This window comes from Oryctolagus cuniculus, chromosome 16 (genome assembly GCF_051225735.1).
Source record: "Oryctolagus cuniculus isolate XC-2025 breed Fujian yellow rabbit chromosome 16, ASM5122573v1, whole genome shotgun sequence".
Classification (NCBI taxonomy): domain Eukaryota; kingdom Metazoa; phylum Chordata; class Mammalia; order Lagomorpha; family Leporidae; genus Oryctolagus; species Oryctolagus cuniculus.
The window spans coordinates 2,839,084-2,851,406 of NC_142882.1; the positions used below are offsets into that span (position 1 = coordinate 2,839,084).

The 12,323-nt window shown below is 56.8% G+C and overlaps 1 protein-coding gene across 1 annotated transcript; it reads right to left on the reverse strand.

Annotated features, from left to right (window-relative positions):
• Positions 1-1,115: 1,115 nt before the first annotated feature.
• SLC25A41 (solute carrier family 25 member 41) lies at positions 1,116-9,851 on the reverse strand. Its single transcript, XM_070058752.2, has 7 exons — positions 9,639-9,851; positions 9,299-9,454; positions 8,767-8,919; positions 8,525-8,632; positions 2,017-2,184; positions 1,772-1,919; positions 1,116-1,436 (listed from the first exon to the last, which is right to left on the reverse strand). The coding sequence occupies exons 1-7, from the start codon at positions 9,849-9,851 to the stop codon at positions 1,264-1,266; spliced, it is 1,119 nt and encodes a 372-aa protein (XP_069914853.1). The 3' UTR covers positions 1,116-1,263.
• Positions 9,852-12,323: the final 2,472 nt, after the last annotated feature.

The window sequence follows — 12,323 nt, forward strand, 5'->3', positions numbered from 1 at the left end:
ACGCTGTTCCCGGGGCACCAATCCAGGGCCCTGGAGGTGAGCGGCCAATAAGAGTACCGTAAGAGGCAGTGGGCGGGAGGTGACGAGTCACCGACAGCTCTCGGAGGCAATGGACTACGAGCTGCCGGCGCTGGGCGGGCAAATAGTGGTGATCGGAGGAGGAGGAAGGCCCAATGAAGCGAGAGTTCCAGGAACGCGGGGCGGTGTCAGAACCAGATTGACGGCTCTGGAGAGTCACGTGGACTGGAAGGCGGAGCCTAGCGAAAGATCCCCTCCACTTTGGATTTGCTGGGCGGACGCTCGACGTGATAGTCATGCACGCAAGCCAATGAAGACGTGAGGAGGGCGGTGCTTGCAAGGATTGGCAGCCAGTTTTTCCAATCCCTGACAAGTTCTGGGTGATGAAGTTGGATTCGGATTTGACTGCCTACCTTGTTAACCAGAATCCTTTTCTACCTCTGACTTCTAAACCAATGGTTAAGCGACAGGGGCGGGTGTTAGGCGACTGACGCTGCTCAGGACAAATGGCGATAAAGGAAATACACGGGCCTCGTTTTGGTGGGAGCCAGTGGACGCGCAGCTGCATTGGGGCGGAGCCGGCCACCAGGCGGCGAGCGGCGATTAGCGGGAGATGCGGTGAATGGCAGCCGACGTGGGCGGTGGCGACCCGAAGCCTGTTCGGGCCTGACGTCTGGGTTAGCGCCCGCCCGGGGAGCCGGGCTGTGCAGGCCCAGCACGTGGCCTGCTTGAAGCCGCGGAGCTCGGGCGTTCGCGGCCGCGGGGTGGAAGTCCGGGGCGCTCTCCCCGTGGCACCAGTTGAGGGTCCAGGACTTGAGGGCCCCCAGCCCCTAATTCCGCTCCTGCACCCTCCGGTCGCAGAGCCCGGGCCCCCGGTTTCTCACCGGGACCCAGGCTTCTTCCAGGCTCTCGATGCCCGTTCACTGCCCAAAGCCCCAGACCCTCACTGAGACCTCCGATTCACGCCCGACAGAAACCGTCTCTTTATTTCGGGTTGTCTTCACAGCCACCATTTCCGCCCCTGAGCCGAGACCTGCAGCCAGGATCCAGGAGCCGGGCTGGGGTCCATGTTCTAGTGTGTGTGGGGGGTGGTGGCCCGGGAGTCTCCTCCCCCAGGGTCCCCAGGCTACTTGTGCGGCCAAGAACGACCCCAGGACCTGAGCCTGGAGGGCCCTTTGGGGCCCGGGGTCTGCGGATCCCCCTGTCCCCATTCCTGCCCCGGGTGCGTCCTCTCTTGCTCTTGGCCTATACACCCAGGGTTTTCTTCATGGCTTCGTACACCACGTAGCTGATGCCACCTGCGGGCAGCACCTTCAGTAACGTGGGGGTCATGCCTCTGTAGAGCCCTGGCCAGCCCTGCTGGGCCAGGATCCGCCGAAACACCCTGCGCATGGTGGGGTTGGAGCCCTCCACGGTGTCTGTGGGGACAGGGGCAGGCTCAGGGCTCGGGCCGACTTGGAGAAGTTGAGAGGGGGGTTTTGGGGGTCAGCATGGTGGGGTCATCGGGGACCTGGGTCACGTTTTTGGAGGGAGCCCGCGAGGGTCAGCTGGGATTGGTGATTTGGTTGTTGGGGAGCTGGGATCGGATTGGGGTGGGGGTGTAAGAGGTCTTGGTGGGTTTGGGGGGTGGGCAGGCTCAGCCACGCAGAGTTTAGGATTCAGGCCCGAAGGATGAGAACATTCAGAGAACCCAGGGCAGGCAGGAGAGGCGCAGGCCCGGTGGCCACGGCCCGGGCGGGGCGGCCAGGCTGACCTTGGGCCTGCATCCTGGTCCGCAGCAAGGTCAGCGGGTAGCTGGCCATCTGGCCACACGTTGTGGACAGCGTCACGGACGACAGACTGACCAGGCCGCTGGGGTCTTCCATGTCCACGCCGGACTTCAGCCACAGGCATCGAAGCATCTGGAGGAGATGTGGGGGGCGCTCCCTACAGTCCTGGGCTCGGCCCCGCCCCCGCCCCCACCCCCACCCCCATCCCCACCCCCGCAGGACCCACAACCTCGTAGACGGCCAGGTCGGTGCAAGCGTAGGGGATAATGCCCAGCATGTTGGGCAGGTAGCCGCGGTACAGGGCGCGGGTCCCCTCCCGCTCCAGGATCTGCCTCGCGCAGTCCAGCAGCCCCTGGTACTGGCCGGTGCGGCGCAGCGTCAGCCGCGTCTTCAGCACCTGCGGAGGGCGGGGGGCTCAGCTCGCGCCATTTCATCCCCCCCCCCCCCAGCCCAGTTCTCGCGAGGGAAACTTGGTGGTCAGACCGGAGGGGGTGGGGCTTTCAGAGGAGGGCACCGCCCCCAGGGAGATCCTGAGGCGGTGGGAGGCCCCTCCCCCAGAAGGGAATCTATGTGGCATAGAAGGTAAAGCCGCCGCCTGCAGTGCTGGCATCCCATATGGACGCTGGTTCGAGTCCCAGCTGCTCCACTTAAGATCCAGCTCCCTGCTGATGGCCTGGGAAAGCAGTGGAGGATGGCCCAAGTGCTTGGGCCCCTGCACCTGCCTGGGAGACCCAGAGGAAGCTGCTGGCTCCTGCCTTCAGATCAGCTCAGCTCTTTTTTATTATTATTTATTGGAAAAGCAGAGTTACGCAGAGAGAAAAGGAGGGGCAGAGAGAAAAAGGAGAGAGAGAGAGGTCTTCCATCCGTTGGTTCACCCCCCAGTTGACCACAACAGCTGGAGCTGCACTGATCCAGAGCCAGGAGCCAGGAGCTTCTTCAGGGTCTCCCACGTGGCTGCAGAGGCCCAAGCACTTAGGCCATCCTCAACTGCTTTCCCAGGCCACAGCAGAGAGCTGGATCAGAAGTGGAGCAGCTGGGACTAGAACCGGTGCCCCTATGGGATGCCTGCCCCAATAAATCTTTTTTCTTTTTTATAAGGGGGAAGGGGAAAAAAAAATCATGTAATTCTCAAGGGACCTAGTTAAATTTTTTTTTTTTTTTGACAGGCAGAGTTAGACAGTGAGAGAGAGACGGAGAGAAAGGTCTTCCTTCCATTGGTTCACCCCCCAAATGGCCACCACGGCCAGCGCGCTGCGCCAATCCGCAGCCAGGAGCCAGGTGCTTCCTCCTGGTCTCCCATGCGGGTGCAGGGTCCAAGGACTTGGGCCATCCTCCACTGCCCTCCCGGCCACAGCAGAGAGCTGGACTGGAAGAGGGGCAACCGGGACTAGAACCCGGTGCCCATATGGGATGCGGGCGCTGCAGGCGGAGGATTAGCCTAGTGAGCCACGGGGCCGGCAGGGGACCTAGTTAATTTTAAGAAGACTTCTTTATGAAAGGCGGAGTGATGGAGAGAGAAAGAATCTTGCTCTTTGGTGGTTCACTCCCCAGATGCCTCCCAACAACCAGGGCTGGGCCAGGCCAAAGCCGAGAGCCAGGGGCTCCACATCCAGGTCTCCCACACGGGTGCAGCATCATCTGCTGCCTCCCCGGGCGCATTAGCAGGCAGCTGGGTTGGAAGCTGAGCGGCCGGGCCCAAAGCCTGCTCCCCGATTTGGGATGCCAGTGCCAGAGCAGCTGCTTCATCTGCACCCCACAGCGCCCCCAGGTGGTCCCTAGGAGAGCAGACTGTGGCACTATCCCACTGTGTGGCCTCGCCCACGCAAGCTCCCCTCCTTGGGATGCCGTTGCCTGGGAGGCCAGAGGCCGGACAGATTTGGCCACCTGATCCTGGACTTTCGACCTCTAGAACTGTGGCGGTGCTCGGCCTGGTGGTTCAATGCCTGCCTCTCGCGACTGAGCCAGCTCCCTGCTGGTGCCCCACGGAAGGCAGCAGGGAGGGCTCCAGTACTTGGGTTCCTGCCACCCACATGGGAGACCCGGATGGAGCTCTTGGCTCCTGGCTTCAGGCCACACTTTCTCCCAGTGTTGGTAGGCATTTGGGGGAGTGAAGCAGCAGATGGGAGTGTGCTCTGGCTCTCAAATGAGTTTTTTTAAAAGCTGACCTAAATCAGTTTCTTCCTTCCTTCCTTCCTTCCTTCCTTCCTTCCTTCCTTCCTTCCTTCCTTCCTTCCTTCCTTCCTTTCTCTCTCTCTCTCTCTCTCTCTCTCTCTCTCTCTTTCTTTCTTTCTTTCTTTTTTTCTTTCTTTCTTTCTTTCTTTCTTTCTTTCAAAAGATGTTTGTATTATTTGAAAGGCAGGGAGAGACACACATACACACAGAGAGATCTTCAGTCTGCTGGTTCACTCCCCAAATGCCTGCAACAGCAGTGGGCATTGGCGGGGAGTTAGAATGGGAGCAGAGCTGGGGTTCAGACCCAGGCACTTCCTGTGTGGGGTGCGAGGATCTTGAGGAGTGTCTTGACCCCAGGCCAAACAGCTCCCCAATAGTCCTCTGGATAAAGGGCCCAGGGGCCAGAGCCTTGGCGCAGTAGGTTAATCCTCTCCTGTAGCACCAGCATCCACGTGGGCGCCAGGTTCTAGTCCCGGCTGCTCCTCTTCCAGTCCAGCTCTCTGCTGTGGCCTGGGAAAGCAATGCAAGATGGTCCAAGTGCTTGGGCCCCTGCACCCATGTGGGAGACCGGGAGGAAGCACCTGGCTCCTGGCTTCGGATCGGCACAGCTCCAGCCGTTGCGGCCATTTGGGGAGTGAACCAGTGGAAGAAAGACCTCTCTCTCTCTCTGTAACTCTACCTCTCAAATAAATAAATAAAATCTTTAAAAAATAAATAAATAAAGGGCCTAGTCTCTGGTGTTTTTTTTTTAGGGGACTAGGATGGTCCCCAGGAAGCTGAGACCCAGGAATGCAAACCCAGATCTGTTGCATACCCTGGCTGTGTCTTCTCTCTGAGTTTTTTGTTCATTTGTTTTCTTTATAAGATTTATTATTTGGGGTCCCAGCACTGTGGCTTAGCGGTAAAGCCGCCGCCTGCAGTGCCGGCATCCCATATGGGTGCTGGTTCAAGTCCCGGCTGCTCCACTTCTGATCCAGCTCTCTGCTGTGACCTGGGATAGCAGTGGAGGATGGCCCGAGTGCTTGGGCCCCTGCACCTGCGTGAGAGAGCTGGAAGAAGCTTCTGGTTTCTGGCTGTGGATAGGCCCAGTTCCAACCATTTTGGCCATCTGGGGATGAACCAGCAGATGGAAGACCTCTCTCTCTCTCTCTCTCTCTCTCTCTCTCTGCCTCTGCCTCTGCCTCTGCCTCTCTGTAACTCTGCCTTTCAAATAAACAAATCTATAAAAAAAAGAATTATTATTTGACAGGTAGAGTGACGGGGCAATGTAGGGGGCAAGGGGTATGAGAGTGCTTCCATCCGCTGGTTCACTCTCCGAATGGCTGAAACTGCCAGGGCTGGGCCGGCCAAAGCAGGCAGCCAGGAGCTCGGTTGAGGTCTCACATGGGTGCCAAGGGCTGGAGCACTTGGACCATCAGCCACTGCTTTCCCCAATGCATTAGCAGGGAGCTGGGTCAGAAGTGGAGCAGGGCCAGTGCTGTGGCATAGTGGGCTAAGCTTCTGCGTGCAGTGCCGACATCCCATATGAGCGCCGGTTCATGTCCCGGCTGCTCCTCTTCTGATCCAGCTCTCTGCTAATGGCCTGGGAAAGCAGTGGACGATGGCCCAAGTCCTTGGGCCCCTGCACCCACGTGGGAGACCCGGAAGAAGCTCCTGGCTCCTGGCTTCAGATCAGCTCAGCTCCGGCCATTGCAGCCATTTGGGGATGAACCAGCAGATGCAAGACCTCTCTCTGTGTTTCTTTACCTCTCTGTATAACTCTGACTTTCAGATAAAATCTTTGGGAAAAAAATGATGTACTATTTGCACAAAACGTGCATTCATCCTGCCATATACTTTAAATCACATCCAGATTACTTACAATACCTAATGTATGGGGTAAATGCTAGGTGAACAGTTGCTACACATTATATTGCTTAGAGGAAAATGACAAGGAAAAAAGTGTATACATGTTCAGTATGAGTACAGTAAAAATTTTTTAAAATGTATTTTCCGGGTGGCCTTTTGGCACAGTGGTTAACCCAGCACAAGAGAGAGAGAGAGAGAGAGAGAGAGAGAGCGAGCGTCAATCCACTGGTTCACTCCCCAAATGGCCACAACAGCCAGACTGAAGCCAGGAGCTTCCTCCAGGTCTCCCACGTGGGTGCAGGGGCCCAAGCACTTGGGCCATCTTCCGCTGCTTTCCCAGGTGCATTAGCAGGGAGCTGAAGTGGAAGTGGAGCAGCCAGGATTTGAACCGGGGTCCACACGGGACACTGCCGGTGGCTGAACCTGCTGCACCACGGTGCCGGTCCCGGCTCTGTGCTCCTGATCCAGCTCCCTACTGATGCACAACCTGAGAGGCGGCCGGTGATGGTTCAAGCACCTGGGCCCCTGCCAGCCACGTGGACAACCTGGATGGAGCTCCAGCCTCCTCTTGGCTTGGGTCTGGCCCGGCTCTGGCTGTTGTCGGCATTTGGGGAGTGAACCAGGGACCAGAGGAGAGCTCTCTCTCTGTCTCTCCTCCTTTCAAATAATATGAAAATAAGTTAGTGACACATGCAAAATGTTTCCATATGCAGTTGGTTCAGTCCACGGACACAGCGCACACGACTCTGCAGGGCCTGTGACTATGATGCAGTTTCACCCCGGGATGATGTCAGAAGGGACCGGAACAAGCCAGAAGGCAAAGGTGTGGAGGTTTTGCCGAAGGCAATCAAGAGAACCTATCCCACCAGGGGATGAATACCTATGGCCACAGGCACTGGAAGTCAGAGTAATTGGAAGCTCGGATCAGTCACTCCCTTTAAAAGCAAAAATTTCAGTTTTTGTTTGTATTGCATTGAAAGGCAGAAAGAGAGAGAGAGAGAGAGAGAGAGAGAGAGATGTTCAGTTTGCTGGTTCACTCCTCCGTTGCCCGAGACAGCTGGGCCTGGGTCAGTTCTGAGCCAGTATCCAGAAACTCCAGCCAGGTCTCTCCTGTGGGTGGCAGGAGCCCGAGGACTTGAGCCATCACCTGTTGCCTCCCAGGGTGCCCATGAGCAAGGAGCAGGATTGGGAGCAGAGCAGCCAGGACTCAAACCAGGTCCTCCATTATGGGATAGGGGTATTCTACTTGGTGGAAACATCCACCCCCCCAAATTTGTTTTCTGAGTCAGGCAAGTTGATTCGGGGCCAGTGCTGTGGCACAGCGGGTTAAAGCCCTGACCTGCAGTGCCGGCATCCCATATGGGCGCCGGAGTGAACCAGCAGATGCAAGACCTCTCTTTTTTTTATTATTTTTATTTTTATTTTTTGACAGGCAGAGTAGACAGTGAGAGAGAGAGACAGAGGGAAAGGTCTTCCTTTTGCCGTTGGTTCACCCTCCAATGGCCGCCACGGCCGGCGCACTGCGGCCGGCGCTTCGCGCTGATCCGAAGGCAGGAGCCAGGTGCTTCTCCTGGTCTCCCATGGGGTGCAGGGCCCAAACACTTGGGCCATCCTCCACTGCACTCCCGGGCCACAGCAGAGAGCTGGCCTGGAAGAGGGGCAACCGGGACTAGAACCCGGGGTGCCGGCGCCGCAGGTGGAGGATTAGCCTATTGAGCCGTGGCGCTGGCCAAGACCTCTCTCTCTTTCTGTCTCTACCTCTCTCTGTAACTCTGTCTTTCAAATAAATAAATTAAAAAAAAAAACACACAACAATATTGAGTTCCAGTCTCTTCGATTCAGCTTGGCATAGCCCCCAGCTATTGAGGGGCATTTAGGCAGTGAATCAGTGGATGGAAGATCTCTCTGCTTCTGTCTCTCTGCCTTGCAAGTAAATACAAAATAGGGGGCCAGTGCTGTGGCATAGCAGGTGAGGCCACTGCCTGCAGCACCGGCTTCCCATGTGGGTGCTGGTTCAAATCCTGGCTGCTCCACTTCCAATCCAGCTCTCTGCTGTGGCCTGGGAGAGCAGTGGACGATGGCCCAAGTCCTTGCGCCCCTGCACCCATGTGGGAGACCCAGAGCAGGCCCTGGCTCGTGACTTCTGATTGGCCCAGCTCTGGCCATTGTGGCCATTTGGGGAAAGAACCAGCAGATGGAAGACCTCTCTCTCGGCTTCTGCCTCTCTGTAACTGCTTTTCAAATAAATAAATAAATATTTTTCAAGTTAAAAAGAAAAAAAGAAATTTTGGTGCTGGTGTTGTGATGCAGAGGGTAAAGCTGCCCTCTTAATGCCAGCATCCCATATAAGGCTCCAGTTCGAGTCCCAGCTGCTCCACTTCCGATCCAGCTCCCTGCTAATGCACCTGGGAAAGCAGTGGAGGATGGTCCAAGTGCTTGGGCCCCTGCAGCTGCATGGGAGACCTGGATGGATATCCAGGTTCCAGGCTTCTGCCTGGCCAACCCTGGCCATTGTGGCCATTTGGGGAGTGGACCAGTGGATGGAAGACTTTCTCTCTAACTCTGGCTTAAAATCTTTAAAAGAAAAAGTGGGGAGAGGGAGGAGGCAGTAGAGGAGTTTGGGGAGAGGAGGACGGAGGAAGCAGCAGGGGTTGCAGCCAGAAGCTAACTCGCAGCCCCTCCTCCTGACCCTGCCGGTGGAGTGGCCGTTCTCTTACCTCCATGGGGTTGATGAGGGTCTGGGAGATGGCCACGGCCAGGGAGCCGGCCAGCAGGCGCTCTTGGAAGGGTGGGTAGCCGTGCACTCCGCAGAAGTAATTCTTACACTGCGCGGGAGGGAGGAGAGTGAGGCAGTGGCCAGCTGCTGTCCCTCTGGAAGCCAGGGGGAGGGGCCCGGGGCCTGTGGACTTTTTGGCGGAGGCGGGTGTGTGGGGGGGAACAGGGGCCGCCGGCCGCCCACCTGCTCGAAGACGGAGAACTTGATGGCATACTCGGGGGCAATCTTGAGCACGTTGATGCCATTGCCGCGCCACAGGGAGCGAACCCCTCCCTCCTGCACCATGCTCCGAAGCCCCCCTAGCAGGTTCATGAGATTCGTCCTGGAGGAGTAGACCTGGGGGCCCATGGAGGAGCGCTGTGAGAGTCCCCACCCCCGTCTCTGCCCCCGTGCCAGCCCCATCCACTCCCTCTCCAGCTCCTCGCATGGCCAGCGCTGTAGGACTCTAGCCCAACTCAGCTCAGCATTCAGCCCCACCCCGAGACCCCAGTCCCCCCATCTCCAACCCCAACCCATTACCATTCTCTCTACTTCCTCCCTGCCCCATCCCCACCAGCCCCACTGTCATCTGCAACTCTGGTCTCACGAGAACCCCACCCTCCAGCCCCCACCCTCCAGCCCCCACCCCGCCCTGAGCTACATCAATGCCAGCTCCACGAATTCCCCACCCCACGCAGTCCCCCAAGGCCTCCAGAGCTGTGTTCCCCCTACGCACCTGCATGTACACCTTGGCGCGGTCCAGGGGGGCTGTGCCCGTACGAGACACTGCCCCAGCCATGGCTCCTGAGAGCAGAAACTTCCACAATGCTCCCTCGTTGTCCACCTCCAAGACCTCCACGGGGACCATCAGCTGCTCTCCAGTGTCCAGAACCTGCAGGCACACCCAGCCCTCACCCATCCTCAGACAGCCTGCAGGTCCTTTCCCAGGGTGTCACCCTGGCAAAAGGCCCACCTACCCTGGACCCCTTGTCTGGAGGGGAGTTCCGAGCCACCTGGCAGGTGTGAACCGACCCGGGGCCTGGAAGTGCCGGGAGATCTGTGGTTCCTCGACTCACCTGTTGAGACGGGAGATGTTCCAAGTGGTTCTCATGCACATGCCCAAACACGTAGCCGTACACATGTGTGCAGCCCGGGTTCCAGGAGGGGGGCAGGGGCGGGACTGGGGGTGGAGGCGAAGGCGGGGCTTTGGTGAATGAGGCCTTGACCCTCTTCAGCAAGGTCTGGACCCTCGAGCAAGGCTTCCGAGCTTCCTCAGGGTCAGAGCCCATGGCAGGTGGAGGCTGGGACCCCTGGGTGCTGGTCCCAAGGGAGTCTATCCCACTATCACGTACAGGGGTGTGACTAGTGGCAGGAGCCAGCGCCTTGTGAATTGGAGTCCTAGGGGATGATGAGGTCATAGAAGAGACTCCAGTGACCTCACTGGGCTGGGCTGGTGGCTGCGAGGTGCTTGCCCTAGCCCCCAAACCTGAGAGTGTAAATTGTGAGGATTTGGACTGTGACCCACCAACACGATTCTGCTGGGGGGTGGTGCTATGGCATAGTGGGTAAAGCTGCTGCCTGCAGTGCCGGCATCCCATTTGGATGCCGGTTCAAATCCTGGCTACTTCATTTCCAACCCAGCTCTCTGCTATGGCCCGGGAAAGCAGTAGAAGATGGCCCAAGTCCTTGGGCTCCTGCACCCACTTGGGAGACCCAGAGGAAGTTCCTGGCTCCTGGTTTCGGATTGGCACAGCTCTGGCTGTTGTGGCCATCTTGGGAGTGAACCAGCAGATGTAAGACCTCTCTCTCTCTCTCTGCCTCTCCTTCTCTCTGTGTTTAACTCTGACTTTCAAATAAGTAAATAAATCTTAAAAAAAAAATGATTCTGCTGGAGCCCTAAAGCCCAGCAGGATGGAATTTGGAGGTGGGGACTTCAGGGGGTCTTTAGGGTGAGATGATGTTGCTGCCCAATGATGGGATTAATGGCTGGGTGAAACAAGTAAGAGAGGGTTGGATGTTTGGCCCAGAGGTTAAGATGCTAATGGGTACGTCTGGGTTCCTGGCCCTGACCCCGGCTTCCTGCTAATGCAGACCCTGGGATGCAGCAGTGGTGGCCCAAGTACCTGGGTTCCTGCCGCCCACGTGGGAGACCAGGATGGAGTTCCCGGCTCCAGCCCTGCTGTTTGGGCACTGGACACAGAGCTCCCATCGGCTAGTTCACTTTCCAAACACACACAATGGCCAGGGCCAGGGCCAAAGCAGCTCAGGAATTGGAACTGAAGCCAGGAATTGAACCCTGGCCACATGCCTGCCTCTGTGTGCTTTAGAGCTCCCCTCAACGACTTAATGCGTAATTCTAGACACATGTATGGAAGGAGTTGTTACCCTGTAGTGCTTAGGGAATGACAAGAAAGATAACCCGCACACATTCAGTAAAAGATGCAATTTTTAAAAAAGATGTTATTTATTTATTCGAAAGTCAGAGTTACACAGAGAGAGATGGAGAGGCAGAGAGAGAGAGGTCTTCCATCTGATGGTTCACTCCCCAGTTGGCCACAATGACCGGAGCTGCGCAGATCCAAAGCCAGGAGCCAGGAGCTTCCTCTGGGTCTCCCATGCAGGTGCAGGGGCCCAAGAACTTGGGCCATCTACTGCTCTCCCAAGCCACAGCACAGAGCTGGATCAGAAGAGGAGCAGCTGGGACTAGAACCGGCGCCCATATGGGATGCCGGCGCTTCAGGCCAGGATGTTAACCCATTGTGCCACAGTGCCAGCTCCAATTTTTTTTAAATGAATATTTTTGATTATTTGGTTGAGTGCAGATGCAGAACATGTGGGTACAGAAGAGGGTTTTTCTCCTTCTGTTCATCCACTGTTCTAGCATCTGTCCACCCATCTTTCTATCATATCTATCCATCCATCCATCCCTCTATCATTTATCTGCCATGTGTCCATTTTTTAATTTATTTTTAAAATTTATTTGACAGAGTTAGACAGTGAGAGAGAGAGAGAGAGAGAGAGAGAGAGAGAGAGAGAGAGAGAAAGGTCTTCCTTCCGTTGGTTCACTCCCAAAATGGTCACCATGGCCAGAGCTACGCCGATCCGAAGCCAGGAGCCAGGTATTTCTTCCTGGTCTCCGACCTGGGTGCAGGTGCCCAAGCACTTGGGCCATCCTCCACTGCCTTCCTGGGCCACAGCAGAGAGCCGGACTGGAAGAGGAGCAACAGGGACTAGAACCTGGTGCCCATATGGGATGCCAGCACCGCAGGTGGAGGATTAGCCAAGTGAGCTATGGTGCTGGCCCTGATCTATCCATTATTTTATCACTGAATGTATCCACCCATTATTCCATCCATCTATTGTTCTATCATATACCTACTTACCCATGCATCCATCCATCCTTCTATCTCTATTAGCTATGTGTTCATTCTACCACTGTCTTCTATCTATCCTATCATTTATTATTATTATTTTTAACAGGCAGAGTGGACAGTGAGAGAGTGAGAGACAGAGAGAAAGGTCTTCCTTTGCCATTGGTTCACCCTCCAATGGCTGCCGCGGTCAGCGCACTGCGGCCGGCGCACCGCGCTGATCAGATGGCAGGAGCCAGGTACTTCTCCTGGTCTCCCATGGGGTGCAGGGCCCAAGGACTTGGGCCATCCTCCACTGCACTCCCTGGCCACAGCAGAGAGCTGGCCTGGAAGAGGGGCAACTGGGACAGAATCCGGCGCCCCGACCGGGACTAGAACCCGGTGTGCCGG